This window comes from Xyrauchen texanus, chromosome 32 (assembly GCF_025860055.1).
Source record: "Xyrauchen texanus isolate HMW12.3.18 chromosome 32, RBS_HiC_50CHRs, whole genome shotgun sequence".
In the NCBI taxonomy this organism is placed as follows: domain Eukaryota; kingdom Metazoa; phylum Chordata; class Actinopteri; order Cypriniformes; family Catostomidae; genus Xyrauchen; species Xyrauchen texanus.
The window spans coordinates 24,066,652-24,083,358 of NC_068307.1; the positions used below are offsets into that span (position 1 = coordinate 24,066,652).

The following is a 16,707-nucleotide window of genomic DNA, read 5'->3' on the forward strand; positions in this document are numbered from 1 at the left end:
TTGCACAAACTTTCACATTTTCACATTATATATGTATATATATATATATATATATATATATATATATATATATATATATATATATATATATATATATATTCAATAATTTGTAATAATATATTTAGCTTTTATTTAGATTTTCAATAGGATTTTCCCTAATGGTCTTCTGTATAAATCTGTTTTCATTATTGTGCGTTAGATTACAGTAGTATTGTGTGTGTGAGAGGATGAGTTGCTGTGTCCCTTATGCTGTTTTTGTGAGTTGATTGAGGCATCGGACAGGAAGGGTCAGGATTAGAGAAACAGGAAACTGACATAGGGAAATGCCATGCGTCACAGACAGTCACTTACTGCTTAAAGACATTCCAGCCTCGGCTCAGAAATGGAGTTTTTCCATGGTTCTCCAATAAATCTCCTGCTTTTAGCTGGTAAGTCACATTGATAACACCAATCAGACTGTATTTAATGATTATAAATGCACTTAAAATTAACCTTTAAGAAAATAAACTTTAAAATTAGCTTAATTGTTTTTGTATTTGTGTAGTTGACAGATAACATATCCATGGACTTTTTCAATCAACATTAAGGTTTTAGGTTACAATTGTATGAATGTATATGAGAAAGTGTATCTTTGTTCACCTTTTTTAGGTTACAAACTGGTAATTACAAGGGTATTATGCTATAGATGTGGTTTATGAGGACATTTCTAGTGTCCCCATAATTTAAATAGCTTAAAAACTTGTTAAACAATGTTTTATTGAAAATGTAAAAATGAAGAAAGTTTTTTGTGAGGGTTAGGTTTAGGGGATAGAATCTATAGTTTGTACAGTATAAAAATCTTTATGTCTATGGAAAGTCCTCATAATGATAGGTAGAGCAACGTATGTGTGTGTGTGTGTGTGTGTGTGTGTGTGTGTGTGTGTGTGTGTGTGTGTGTGTGTGTGTGTGTTTTATTACTTGTTTACTCAACAGCTACTGTATTACAGAAATAATATGATTTTGAAATGTTTGTTTGGAGGATAGAATTCACAAAAATTCTTAGTTTGAGACGAAGAGACTTTGAACTGTGTGTTTGAAACCAACATACAAAACAACTGCTAGAGAAATTGGACTTCAAACTCAATACCTTGTTGTAATTAAGATTAAGCCATTTCTTCAACTTACATATGTGATAACTAGCCTTGTACTCCTCTATGTATTTTAACAAGTGCTGTAATTAATGCGCAGATCTTGACCTTTGTTTTAAAGCCTGGCTTTCAAGTGTGCTGGATCCATGCAGATTGTCTGACATTTGCCAGTCCTGTCACCAGCATGCCAGTTGTGATGACTTGAAACATGCCTGCTTCTGCAAAAATGGTTTCACTGGTGATGGAATCAACAATTGCCAGGGTTTGTAATTTATTTTTATTATATAAAACCAAAATGATAAATGTACTTCAGTGCTTTTGTTATTTATATAAGATTATAAAAAGTTTGACGATTCTTAGATAATTTATCAATCTTGGGTGTAATGTAGCAATGCTTTACGTCAATATCAAATATAATTCTTAGAATAAATGTAAGTCAGATTGGTGCCAGATAAAGCATAATTTGACTTATGCAATGAACATGGGCTCTTGATGGAAACTATCATGATAGAATTGTGTGTGTGCTGATGAGACAGCTGTAGGCAAAGCAGAATAATGTATGTGATTGTATCAGTTATACAGTAATCTGTATAACTGGCCAGTAATCTGTATAAATGGCCCATCTGATTATATGGTGTAAAATATGGGCTTATTTGTTATTAACCAGAGTCACTGTTTCCACTCTTTGTTCTGTATGTCAGTCTTGACATATGACAGGTATGTGACCTGCCTTTGTATGTGTGTGTGTGTGGTTGAGTTGAGATCTGAAAGTACACCAGTCAGTTAAATGCATTCCAGTGTCCCATCTTGATTTCTTAAAAGTATGCACACCACAATATGGAAATGTATTAGAGTGGAGACAAGGATTGATAGACTGTATCAGCTGAAAATCAAGTAAGTTACGACAGTGGGACAGTTACGACGAGGCACAAGTTGGATTAAGCAGCTAACAGGTGTGCGAGCATGGCAGCAGTGCAGGTCAGCAGGGTGGATGAGTACAGAGAGTCAAGGGAAGACAGTGAATCCTAACTGAAATGTTTTGAACTGTGAAGGCAAGTCAACAATGTCACAAATGAGAAAAAGCTCAGTGATTTTCTCTCATTTATCGGCGCTTTTAGCACATTACAGACCACAGCCACTGGATATTGCAGAACGATTTCGCTTCCAGAAACAGAACCAAAAAGAGTCAGTGGTGAATTATGTTGAGGCTTTGAGACAATTATCAATTAATTTTGGACAGCATTTGGGAGATGCATTAAAAGACATATTTGTGAGTGGACTAAATTCAGAATCATTGCAATGCAAATTGCTGAGGCATGTGAAATTGCGTCATCAATGGAGTTGGCCTCAAGGAACGCACTTGAATTTGCAGGAAAGACAAAGGATGTGCCATCAGTGAATGCAGTGCAAGAATTAAAAACGTTTCCTTAGAGGGGGAAAGGGCAGTTAAAAAGCAGTACAGATTTTTCAATAGGACAATTCAAAAATACATTTACTCAAAAAAGAAAATACCAGCAAATGTTACAGGTGTGCAGGGAAGCATTTGTCCAGGGACTGTAGATTCAAAAATGAAAATGTAATGTGTGCAGTGAAAAAGGACACATTGCCAGGGCCTGCAGAAAGAAAAGATCTGCTGTACAGACTCATTATATGGAGTCTGAACTTTTGGGGGTCTATATAGTCTACTTAGCTTCAAATGGAACCAAGAGAAATGCAGTGAATGTGAAACTGGATGGTAAAGACCTGGACATGCGGTTAGACACCGGGGCTGTGGTGTAACTGATTTCAGAACAGTCTTACAAGGTGGCTCTGTCACACCATACCATAAATACTTACATGACTGTATAGGAACCAGCGTCTCAGCTATGGGATTGCTAGTGCTCCTTCAATTTTCCAAGCAGTCATGGAACACATATTATAGGGATTGGACCATGTCACAGGTTATCTGGATGACATCCTTATCATGACCAACTCAAAAGAGGAGCACATCAGGATGCTGGATGAGGTGCTTACCAGACTGGAGAGATATGGACTGAGAGTGTAAATTCATGCAAAGTAGTGTGGATTATCTAGGACATCGCATTGACAAGGAAGGGTTGCATCCTCCTGAAGAAAAGGTTGCCGCAATTATCAATGCATATAAACCAAACAATGTCACTGAACCACGGTCATTCCTGGGTGTACTCAATTATTATGGCAGTTTTCTCCAGAACTTGTCCAGCCTACTCCAGCCCTTGCATATCCTGTTGAAAAAAGAGAGACACTGGCACAGGACAGCTTCCTGTGATGAAGCGTTTCAGAGAGCAAAACAGTTGCTGCTCAGTAGCACAGTACTCGTGCACTACGATGCTAGAAAACCACTCAAGTAGTCATGTGATGCTCGCCTTATGGTGTTGGGGTGGTCATTTCTCATATCATGGAAAATGGAGAAGAGTGCCCAAAAGCTTTTGTATCTCGCACACTGCCCGAGGCAGAGAAAAAGTATGCCCAAATTGAGCGAGAGGCACTGGCAATCATCTATGGAGTCAAAAAGTTCCATAAATACATCTATGGAAGTAAATTCATGCTTATAACCGATCATAGCCCTCTGCTGACAATCCTGGGGCCAAAGGCAGTAATATCCACCCTAGCTGATCACAGAAGGTCTTAATTCTCATGGTGTACATCTACAACATTGAGTACCTAGAGCTGAAAAGGACTGTATGAGTGATGAGGCGAGTATATTATACTTTTCTCATGTTGGAGGGCTGCATATGTGTGCTAAAGACATTGCACAGGAAACAAGGAAAGATCCAGTACTATGCAAGGTGTGGAATTACACCGTAAATGGCTGGCCCAACTATGTGTTGGAGAAGAGCCTGAAGCCATACTTTACACACCGACATGAGCTGTTTGAGGATCAAGGATGTGTGCTGTGTGGGATGTGTGTAGTATTACCACCTAAATATAGACACAGACTGGTGGATGATTTGCACCATGAGGATCCTGGTGTTTCCCGTATGAAAGCAGTCGGTTAAACACATTCCAGTGTCCCGTCTTGATTTCTTAAAAGTAAGTACACCTTAACATGGAAATTCTGTATATTACATCACCCATGTTTTGTTATAACCCCATATAACTCTCTTTCTTTTTCTTAACACAAAGGGAGAAATTGTGAAAACATGTTGTGCTCAGTGTTGACATGCAATGGCAGTTTATGGTGACCACCTCTTCAAGTTTCAAAAGGACACAAAAGTATAATTCAGGAGTCCAATACAGTAAATTATTGTATGCAACTCATGTCTGGTTCTGAAGGAATATGGTATGTTTTCGTGAGAAACAAACTGAAATCGAATGTATTATTTCGTGAAAATCTTGTGTGCTTTCATGAGACAGCCTGCACGTGACCTTTTGATCTTCTTGCACAAGAGAATCAGTACACTGCATGAAAAGAGTAAATCTGGAAAATGTGGGAATATTAAACCCCCACATAACTTCAGGTTTGTTAATAAGAGAGATAAATTCTGTTTGGGATTGGGTGAGGTAAATTTTAAGTTTAACCAATAAAATGAAAGCCAATGCATGCAGTGGACCAATATCTATCAATATTTATGGATGTGTTACATAAATTGTAATAAATAAAATTAAAGCCAGTGCATGCAGTGACCCAATGATTGGCCAGATTTAAAGGTAGGTTAAGTTTAAAGGCAGCCAATCCAGTTGGAGATAAATGACCAATAAGGGTGACAATTTTATCTTAAAGGTGAGAAATGCAAATGGAACTCAGATGTGAAAAAGTCTCCTGACAGACAACTTAAGGGGACCATGGCAACAAATGGCCATAACATGGCAAGAATAATCAGACACTATACATTCAAAATGGTATTTAATTAGATTTATATGGGCCTGTGGAATTTGAGACTCTGGGACAGTAGATTTATGAATATGTCCGAAATTCAGCAGTTTATATAGGAGTCTACTGATCTGGATGCAGCTCTTTTCATGCAGTGGTAGTTATGCAGCATGAGCGAGATGGGGCATTCAAGTGAAAACTAATTTTGTTTCACTTTAACAGGACCACCAGTGATAATAACAACAGTAAACAAAACATGGCTGCACACAAACCAGAGAACAGAAATTACACACATGTCTGAAGAGTTTGTAGTAAAAAAATAGATGCATTTATTTGACCAGAACCATCTCCATTCTGTGTGTGTGTGTGTGTGTGTGTGTGTGTGTGTGTGAGCGTGTATTTATCACTTTGTGGGGACCAAATGTCCCCATAAGGATAGTAAAACCCGAAATTTTTGACCTTGTGGGGACATTTTGTCGGTCCCCATGAGGAAAACAGCTTATAAATCATACTAAATTATGTTTTTTGAAAATGTAAAAATGCAGAAAGTTTTCTGTGAGGGTTAGGTTTAGGGGTAGGGTTAGGTTTAGGGGATAAAATATAAAGTTTGTACAGTATAAAAACCATTATGTCTATGGAAAGTCCCCATAAAACATGGAAACACAACATGTGTGTGTGTGTGTGTGTGTGTGTGTGTGTGTGTGTGTGTGTGTGTGTGTGTGTGTGTGTGAGCGTGTATTTATCACTTTGTGGGGACCAAATGTCCCCATAAGGATAGTAAAACCCGAAATGTTTGACCTTGTGGGTACATTTTGTCGGTCCCCATGAGGAAAACAGCTTATAAATCATACTAAATTATGTTTTTTGAAAATGTCAAAATGCAGAAAGTTTTCTGTGAGGGTTAGGTTTAGGGGTAGGGTTAGGTTTAGGGGATAGAATATAAAGTTTGTACAGTATAAAAACCATTATGTCTATGGAAAGTCCCCATAAAACATGGAAACACTAACATGTGTGTGTGTGTGTGTGTGTGTGTGTGTGTGTGTGTGTGTGTGTGTGTGTGTGTGTGTGTGTGTGTGTGTGAGCGTGTATTTATCACTTTGTGGGGACCAAATGTCCCCATAAGGATAGTAAAACCCGAAATTTTGACCTTGTGGGGACATTTTGTCGGTCCCCATGAGGAAAACAGCTTATAAATCATACTAAATTATGTTTTTTTGAAAATGTAAAGATGCAGAAAGTTTTCTGTGAGGGTTAGGTTTAGGGGTAGGGGTAGGGTTAGGTTTAGGGGATAGAATATAAAGTTTGTACAGTATAAAAACCATTATGTCTATGGAAAGTCCCCATAAAACATGGAAACACAACATATGTGTGTGTGTGTGTGTGTGTGTGTGTGTCTGTGTGTGAGAGAGAGAGAGAGAGAGAGAGAGAGAGAGCAGACCTCTGCCTAAAGAGACGTATGCAAAAACAGTTGGTAGGTGTTACATTCTCTGCCAAAAACAAGTAGTTTTAACCAGCAAGTGAAATGTTGGCTTCAAGATAATGTTATCAGAATTATTTTGGACTGGTGCCAGTTCATAGTGGACACGACTCATGGCACACTGCCAAATATAGAAAGCAAGTGATCAACAGAAAGTCCCATCACTCGTCGCAGCTGCATTGGACAAAAAACCTGTAAGATAACTTTTATTAACTGTCATCTGAATCTGGTTACCTCAATTATTTTGATGCTTGAAGAGGTGGTCACCATGAATTGCTTTTGTATGATATCACTGTGCACAATTATTTTTCACAATTTCTCTCTTTGTGTTAAGAAAATGAAAGAAAGTCATAAAGGGTTATAACAGCATAGGGGTAAGTAATCAATGACTACATTTTCATTTCTGGGTGAACTTATCCTTTAAGATTTAATTTCTGCCTGATCTGATTTTTGACTTGAGTAGAACCAGTTCATTTAGATTTTACCACAATCTTACACATAATTTTTTTTTAAATTGCACTTTTTTTTCTTACAATACACCTTTACAGTACAATGTAATTTATACTATATAATTTGGTAGATAATTGCATACGAACCTGTTAGCCCATTTCACAAATTTCTTTCCTGCTTATTTTCATATAGATTTAAGCTATGATGAAATATTCTTTATTAAGTTTTAATTATTCTCAATCTTTTAAAATGTTGAGCCACTGGCAACTAGCTCTGTCGCCTCATAGCAAAAAATGTCCCAGGGTGAGTCCTGGCTCAACCTGGCACTTTCTGTGTGAAGTTTAAATGTTCTCCTTGCGTTTGCTTGGGTTTCCTCTGGGTGCTCCGTTTCCCCCTCAGTCAAAAGACAATGCAGTTCAAGTGAATTGGACTCTAAATTGTCCGTAAGTGTAAGTGAGAGTGCGAATGTGTTTGTCTGTGTGTGTGTTTGCTCTAAGATGGTCTGATGTTCAGAGGTGCAAAAACTACAGTAAATATGTAATGCATGCGATGCATAAGGGCGCCAAACAATACATAGGGGCCCCATACAACAGAGTTGTATGAAAGTTCTGATTCCAAAAACAGACTTTTATTACAGTGTAACAAAGCCGAGGTGGTCCATGGAGCATCTAAATTTACACTTCAGAATCATGCATTTTTTTATACAGTTTCTGTTCCCCCTTATATCTTTGAGTGGTGGCCTCTTCATCCAATGAAATCGTCTTACGCCCTCCAAGTTTCATCTTCACCATCTCCCTTGTTGCTGGTCACCCTTGGCCCCAACGTGCTTCAATGATGACAAAAAGCATGACTATTTCATTTCTATTTATAAAGCACACTGTAATCACTTCATATGGTTACATATTTTATATTGACTAACTATCATTACTTTCTGCATTAATTTGATTAGTATATTCAATTATTTTATTATACTAATTATTTTATTGGAGAGTTGTATGTCCACACACATACATGTTTTATCTCATTTCTAGCACTAATTAACGCACATATATCATCTGCCTTTTTTGGACACCAGGCAGTTCCTGTCTCTGACATTAAGTCATCCTTTTAATATCCACACACACATCCCCTTTAGAGTCATATAGAGTTTAACAAAAAGAGTCTGGCCACATACGTGTTTCATGTCATTTCTTGCACTAATTAATGCACATATATCATCTGACTTTTTTGGACACCAGTTCTGCTCTTATTAAAACATTAAATCATCCATTTAGTATCCCAACACATCTCCCATAGAGTCATACAAATTTGAACAAAAATAGGCTGTAATTCTCCCTAGAGAAGTCAATTTGCACCTTGATTATTAAACTAAGTAAATGATAATTAAATCAATATATTAATGATAAAATATCAAACATATTGAATAACATTCATAATGGAGTTATTCGTAGTACATTGATTACACATTATCATTGAAAGAGCATTGCATATTGCATAGATGTTAATTAAATTATGAAAATGGACTAACTGAATGATTAAATGAATATATACCATAGGATATTGATACATGATTTTCATAGGTTAAACTGTTTAACTTGACATAGCGACCATTTATGACACTGAAAACCAGTGAGATGCTCCAAAAGTGTCTGTCTGATGCATAAGCCCAAATAAGCACAAGAAACAATTGTAGGAACACTATGTGTGTTAATACTTTATTTAAACTCTCCTTATTCTACATCATTATTATGTAAGGACATTTTTAATAGAATTAATCATGTTTGACAACCATTATAAGAAAGATAAATTACAAATAATTAGATTATTTGTCTGAATAAAATTCTCCACCATTAAAATTGTAATCCAACATCAATTTCCATTGTAAGGAATTAGCTTTAATAAGATAATTATGATTCATTCACTTATTGGAGTACATTTATTCTGTTGTCTTATATAATAACACATATTTTAGATACAGCTTTGAGGCAAGATCTTTTAAAATAAAGTGACAAAATTATCAAAATATGTCTAATCATCTTTGAATACAAACAATCTTTATTGCTATTCTAAACATAAAAAGCTAATCTAACACATACTACATAAAACAGGTTTGTGAGTAAAGTGATAGAATGTGAAATGAATGATCAATACAGAGAAAACGTCATGTTTACTGTCATAACCTCCATTCCCTGATGGAAGAAACAAGATGTTGTATCAATGTAGTGACACAAGGGGTCGCTCTTGAGAGCCCTGAACACCTCCCATTCTTTGAGAAAAGGCCAATGAGAATTGGCGAGTGGAAATTGTATGCCACTCCCCTGGACATACGGGTATAAGGAGCTGGAATACCACTCCATTCATGTTTTGAGCCGAGACAAGGTCTGGCCATTTCAGTGGCTAGTACAGTGTTGTGGCAAGAGGGATACAACGTCTCGTTCCCTCCATCAGGGAACGGAGGTTACGACAGTAACCATGATGTTCTCTTCTGTCACTCACTCGACGTTGTGTCGATGTAGTGACACTAGGGGTCCCTATAGAAAAACGCCACAACAGCTGAAACGTGTTACGTGAACTGCTGATGCAGGTGCAAGCAGGCTGCTGTGTGTGTAATAGCAGGTACATCAGACTGCATGTAACCTTCCCCAGTACCCCAAAAGATGTCATGTAGTTACCCACATCCCTGAGGGGGAGAAGCGATGTAACTGGCATGGGAACAGGCTATGCCAGCTGTGGCCTTTTCTCTCTATGTTTTCTCTCCACAGAGTATTAGATTTGCTTGGGGCCATCTAATGCTATCATATGCATCAGGGAAGGTGTTATTTTTCTTTCCTATTCTTTCTGGGGGGAAGACCCAGCGGAGACCACATCCTGCCCAAAAGGGGAGGTGAAAATGTGGCAATACGACACAAGGGCTCAGCAGCCGCACATAGAAGAGGCATGGTGGTAAGTTCTACTGGGGGGTTAAAGCACACATTTCCGTCTCAGGGGAGGGTAAAGGTGCAAACGCAAGCGATACACCTGTCCAGCTCTTCCGTATTACTGAACTCTACCTTTTCATACCTGAAAGAACACGAGACAAAACTGGCTCAACCCTGAGATTGTAAAATCTCATGTAGGTATTGGGTGTTGCCCAGCCCAGATGTTTGCCCACGAGGACACCACACTCCTTGTAGAGTGTGCTTGAACACGCAAGGGGGCGGGCATGGTCTGGGTCTGGTAGGCCAATGCATTGGCATCCACAATCCAGTGGACAAGCCTCTGTTTAGAGACAGCCCTTTCCGCTGTCCACCAAAGCAGACAAAGAGCTTCTCAGAGCATCTAAAGCTCTGCATGCAATCCAATAGGTGCGCAAAGCACGCACCGGACACAGCAACGACAGGGCTAGGTCTGCCTCATCTCAGGGAAGTGCTTGCAGGTTTTCACCACATGATCCCTGAAACGGGTCGTGGGAACTTGAGCCAGATTGTGCCCCATCACTGAGAAAGAAGGTCCTCAAACCAAGACTGGGTGGTCCAGTATGGGGCCACGACGGTGACTTGTTCTTCGTCCTCCCTGACTTTGCACAGGGTCTGTGCAAGGACGCTCATTGGGGGGAATGCATATATGTGCAGCCCCTGGGGCCAGCTGTGTGCCAGCGCATCTGTCCCGAGGGGGGCTTCCCTTTTGTTTGTTTTATTGACCAGATGTGAGCTTCAGCTAGACTTCTTGACACCTAGTCCAGTAGAATCTTATCATTTATGATGTTGAGGAATTCCAGGATTAAAAGGTTGGATTTTCTAGATTCAAGTAATATTGCAGCAATTGTTCGCTCTTCTGCATCTAATATCCTACACAATATCATTTAAAATAGCACAGACAGAACATAAGAACTTGTCCTTTGAGAACAGGACAGATTGACAAACTCAGTTGTAAAATGTAATGTAATGTAAACTCATTAAGCACTTTATTAGAAATGCCTGTATTCCTACATATTCCTGGGATTATCTAATCATGTGGCAGCAGTGCAATGCATAAAACAAAGAAAGGCTACAGTAACTCAGATTAACTCTGTAAATTTGTAGTAAGCAGAATAGCATCTCAGAATGTACAAAACGTTGAACCTTGAGGCAGATGGGCTACAACAACAGAAGACCACATGGGGCACTTTTTTAGGACCATAATGTTCCTAATAAAGTGCTCAGAGAGTATTTGTATTTTGGGGGCCTTTCTCAGATAATCTGATTAATTAATAGGCATGTCATGTAAGTACTTTTAAATTTAATTGATTGACAGACATAATAGTTTAATGTACAGGATATGTGTATCTGACCTCTCACAGATGACAATGAGTGTGACAATGTAACAGGAATATGTGGCCCAAATGCCAACTGCACCAACACTGTTGGAAGATATTACTGCACCTGTGTTTCTGGCTACACTTCAAATGGACAGCAACAATTTCAAACTAATGATGGCACCCAATGCAAAGGTATGGCATAACATGGATAAAAACCAAATTATGTATATTCATATGAATGCCTTGTTTGTTTATGTCATATTTATGTCAAAATGATTTGTATACCGATCATTTAAACTGAAGTATACTTACATTTACACTGCTTTGCATGTGTCATTTTTTTGTGCATGCTAAATGCAGATATTGATGAGTGCATGGCTGCTGGTAGATGTGGTCCCTTCTCTAAATGCAACAACACAAATGGTTCATTCATCTGCTCATGTCTGAGAGGTTATACATCCCCAGCTGGGACCTGGTTCAAGCCTGGCAGAGGGACAGACTGCACAGGTAAGAACATTACAAATTACTCTCTGCTCATACTACAGGGGCCCATTTGTCACAGAGAATATTTATCAGTGTAATCTTATTTTTTAAAGTCAGTTCCTGTATAGAAACATACCTGAAAGTCTTGGCTAAAAAAGCTTCTTAACATTTCCACCATTATTGCCCACACTGAAAAAAGTGCTAACCTAAAAAAATGTGCTTCATGTGGTAACATCTAATCTAACTGGTTTAACTCAAGTCAAAAATATTTTACATGTCTGAATCAACTTAACTATACTAGAGTACACAGACAAAAATAATGTTAAGTGTTCGGTCATGTAGAAATAGCACCTAAGTTCATGGGCGTCATTTTGTTTTAAAAAGTGGTGGGGACATCTAGGGGGTGGTGGGGACGTCACGATGCGGCAAAACTCATGCATATTAATTTGATTATGTGCAGACAATGTCAAATAATCAATTTAATGTTTTGATAAATAGCCATTCTTTATGATCAATTCAATCGCTGTCCTTTTCTGCATAGCGCGGCACCGTTTTGTAGTCCGTTTTGCATAATGCAGCAGGTAATTTTAGCTTATCACGGCCCATTCGGCCCATTTCACGGCCGACCCATCGGCCCGCTCAGTTCTCCCGATGGCCAGTCCGCCCCTGATCGGCCCCAAAGTGCGTCGGCCCTTGGGGCAAATGCTAGGTATGCCACATTACCAGTCCAGCCCTGACTCCAATCCATGTTCATGATTCCTAAACATTAATTTAGCATTCGCTTTTATTCAAAGCAACAGAACTCTTTTTTAATTACTCTTTATAAAACCCTTAATGGGATACAAATGCACGGGTACTAATAAATCATACAATATTACTAAAATCAAAATAATATATAATAGACCAACTCCCACTCAGCATATGGCCGAGTGATGTGGCTTGCGATCTTTCACACATCGTCCATTAGAAGCACCTAACACAACACCATCATGTGCCAAGTATCAAGATTATAATACATATGGTATGCATAGGTTAGAGTTAGTGGTGGTTTGGGACAATATTTAATGAAAATTGAGACAAATTTGCAGAGCAATACCAACTCCATTTCCAGTTGATGGGATTAAGGCAGTAGGCTACAGAAAACACTTGACAATGCCTGGGCATACAATTAAGAAGCTTTTGTAAAAGTCAACCTAATCTCATAGAATAAACATTACTATAACAACATTTTTGCAAACTGACTTTTACATGCCGAATTCAATTTTTTGTTTAAAACTGCGTTTAATTCACTTTCACACAAATCAAAACTACAACGGCTGATTATGACTTTATTAACACTTTCACTCTATTACTCACACACTGTTATGTTATGATATCGAAACACTTTTACTATAATGCATAATTTCAAAAAAGATACATTTTAACACTTATATTACAGACCTACCTACATTGACACACATGTTTCAATGTGATTATTAAATTAAGACTGCGGCCTGAGACCAGTCAAGCACGCAAGTTGACACCTAGGATGAGAGTGTCATAGAAGCGTCAAATAATTACATGGCTGTTTCAGAAAATGTGCTTTTCATTTCTCATTTGGATTTTGGATACTATTGGTTAGGTTTAGGTTAAAGTTTTAGGGTAGGGAGGTACGTTTTACTCATTAAAACCTCCAACTAATATTTACCTTAAAATCCTCACCTGATTACGACACAATTTCACTCTCTGTTTGGCGCCCCCCGCTGGATATTTCACTGGGAAACTGCAATGAAATGTTCATGAGACCAGTCTGGTTAATGTTGTGGTGAAAGTTTCCTCCAAGTAGCTGCTTTCATTTCATCCACACTAGAACATCAACAATTTTAAATTTTTCCCCTGCAGTACTCTACCATTAGACCTATTTGGACTAATAAAAAATAATTCAGTTCTTCATGCTATCTGTCTGTATATGTTCTTTTGCAAATATCATCTTGGCTTTCTTATTCCTCAAGCTAGATTTTTGCCATATTATTCTCCCTCTGTATCATACTCTTTGTTTCTGTTTTGAATGGTCTGTGAACTAAGTTGTACTGTATATTTCTCATTGATGTCTGAGGCAATCATTGCTGCTGTCTCTTAACTATGTCTATTATTCTGTCCAAGTTGCTGGGTGTTTTAAATATTCTCATTCAGAAGTCTTTCATCTTTAAACTTTTTTACAATAAACCCAACTGTAGAGGATAGAAGATACATTTATTTGCTGATCTTGCAAATAGAGTGGCCTTTGAGCAATTGATCAAATTAACAACTGTTATAGTTCAACATATTAATTATTTGCTTGTGTCCACATATTTTGGTTTGATATTTTGTTCTCTAATGGAATAAAATTCATATTTTGACCGATGAGCCAAAACATTATGACAGTATGCCAAATTTGCTGTTGGTCCTCAGTGTGTCGCTAAAATTGCGCTGACCCGCCGATGCATGGAATCTACAAGACCCCTGAAGGTGTTCTGTGGTATCTGGCACCAAGATATTAGCAGCAGATCATTGAAGTCCTGCAAGTTGTGGATCCACTGTGGATCGGACTTGTTGGTCCAGCACATCCCACAGGTGCTCAATGGGATTGAGATCTGGGGAATTTAGAGGCAAGGGAAACACCTTGAACTCTTCATCATGTTACTCAAGCCATTCCTGAACAATGTGTGCAGTATGGCAGGGCGCATTATCCTGCTGAAAAAGGCCACTGCCATCAAGGAATACCATTGGGGTGTACCAGGTCTGCAACAATGTTTAGGGTGGTGGCACGCGTCAAATCCACATCCACATGAATGGCCGGACCTAGGGTTTCCCAGCAGAACATTGCCCAGAGCACCACACTTCCTCCACCAGCTTGTTGTCTTCCCATGGTTTATCCTGGTGCCATCACATCTCCAGGTAAAATTAACTCGTCCGTCCACATGATGTAAAAGAAAATGGGACACATCGGACCAGGCAACATTCTTCCACTGCTCAAGTTCCAGTTCTGACATGCACCCATTGTGGGTACTCTGACCGGTCTGCAGCTACGCAGCCCCATATGCAGCAGGGTGCAATGCACTCTATGTTGTGACACATTCCTCCCATAACCATCATTAAAATGTTCTGTGAATGGTGCCACAGTAGACCTTCAGGCGGTTCAGACCAGATGGGATAACCTTCATTGCCCTCATGCATCGATGAGCCTTGGGCACCCAACACCCTGTCGCCGGTTTGTGGTTTGTTGTTACTCTTGACTTGAGAACACAGTTAAACCTTTCGGTTGAAATCTTCATTATATACCATAATTGACTCTTGCCATAATGTATGACAGTATGGTTTTATTTGCGATAATTTATTTTACAAATCTATTACACAGCTATTTTAAAAATATGATGATACTGGTATCTTTGCCTTGTATATAACATTTGCATGAATATATAAAACATTATCCTACTGTCACGGATCCACCTGGCTCTCCCTCTCTTTCTCCCTCACTGCCAACACAGTGCTCACTCTCCCCTGAGTTTTGATCACACGCACCTGCACATCATTAGTGGATAATCTAGGACGGAATTTATACCCAGCTTTCACACACACCCTTTATGTGTTCTCATCTAAATTTTCTCAGAGACTACTCAACTTACAAGTATTGACAAACTTACCTGATGTTATATTCTATGGATATTACTTTCTTGTTGCCTTGTCTGGGTTTGTGTGTTGGTTCCTCCTCCTGTTAAACTCCAGTGTTTATTCAAAGTTACCTGCAAGTATCAAAAGACAATTATCTGTGAATTATCTATTCATCTGTACATTGTGTTATTTCCTTGTCTGGAAATTACTTATCTGCTGTTTGCAACACTGCTCAAACTTGATTTACGCACCTGTTGTTTACATCGCTGTTTAATTCATCTGTTCAATATAACCCACGTTGTTGAGTTAATATCTCTACCTCCATGAGTTTCTCCATGACAGAAGAACAGACCACCAAAATGGACTCAGTGGAGTAGGTTATATTCCAATAACTCCGCCAATATTCCACCTATACCAACAAGCACAATCATTGAGGAGCTGGTGAATGAATTTCGTCAGGTCATCTCTCCATCTGGAGCTTCAGAGGGCAGTTCGTTTTCCCTTTCCTCACCCACCTCTCCATCGCCGGTTTCTCTTTATGCCAGTCCCATGGTCAATCCTTCTCATTATTCGGGTACAGTGGAGGTTTGCAGTGGATTCCTGCTGCGTTGTTCACTGATGCTCGAGTTGCAGTCTTAGAGGTTTCAAACAGATAGAGCAACCATCGCCTACATTATTTTATTAATTTCCAGATGTGCACAACAGTGGGCAAACTCTCTGTGGGATCAGGATGGCCCAGTCATTGGATGCTTTCCTCACACACTTTAAGGAGGTTTTTGGTTTACCCGTTGGTGAGTGAACAACTTTATTCTCTCAAACAAGGAAAGAAATCGATCATAGATTATGCTCTGCAGTTTCGCACGCGAGTGGCTTGAATTAACTGGCCCTTCTAACAACCTACCGACAGGGGCTGGAACCTTCTCTGCAGTTGCAGCTGGTGGCGCACAATGGCTCCATCGGCTTGGAATGCTTTATTCAGCTCTCCATACATATGTCAGCGAACAGAGTAATATGCAATCCCCACCTGCATGCCGTTCTCCATGCTCCCCAGAAACAGAAGAAGAACTGATGCAGATTTATTCATGCAGATTGTCCCCACTCAAGCGTCAACGGAAACTATAAGAATGGCTATGTTTGTACTGTGGAGTTGGTGGGCATGTGATTGCCGAATGTCCTGTTCGCCCCTTATGACGTACGGGGAGTCCGTTTTCTATTATAGTTTCAGTGATCAGCCCACATGTTTCTCTCTCAGTCAAGGCCCTCATTGACTCCGGGGAGGCAGGCAGCTTCATAACAGAACAACTCTGCCACTGGCTCCAACTGCTGTCAATGAAATGTCCCTCCCCGATCTTCGTCCACTCAATGATTGGAAGACCTCTTGGAAGAGGAATCATCACACATTGGACTCAATCAATTACCCCTCGAGTGGGTT

The 16,707-nt window shown here is 39.1% G+C and overlaps 1 protein-coding gene across 2 annotated transcripts in view; it reads left to right on the forward strand.

Moving 5' to 3' along the window:
• The first annotated feature begins 316 nt into the window (after positions 1-316).
• LOC127626179 (adhesion G protein-coupled receptor L4-like) overlaps positions 317-16,707 on the forward strand; it is a 54,517-nt gene continuing 38,126 nt past the window's right edge. For both annotated transcript variants that reach the window (XM_052101784.1, XM_052101783.1), the window contains exons 1-4: positions 317-428; positions 1,249-1,389; positions 11,205-11,354; positions 11,523-11,669. In XM_052101784.1, the coding sequence (XP_051957744.1) occupies positions 383-428; positions 1,249-1,389; positions 11,205-11,354; positions 11,523-11,669 (484 nt within the window). In that variant the 5' untranslated portion in view covers positions 317-382. The remainder of the gene's footprint in view (positions 429-1,248; positions 1,390-11,204; positions 11,355-11,522; positions 11,670-16,707) is intronic.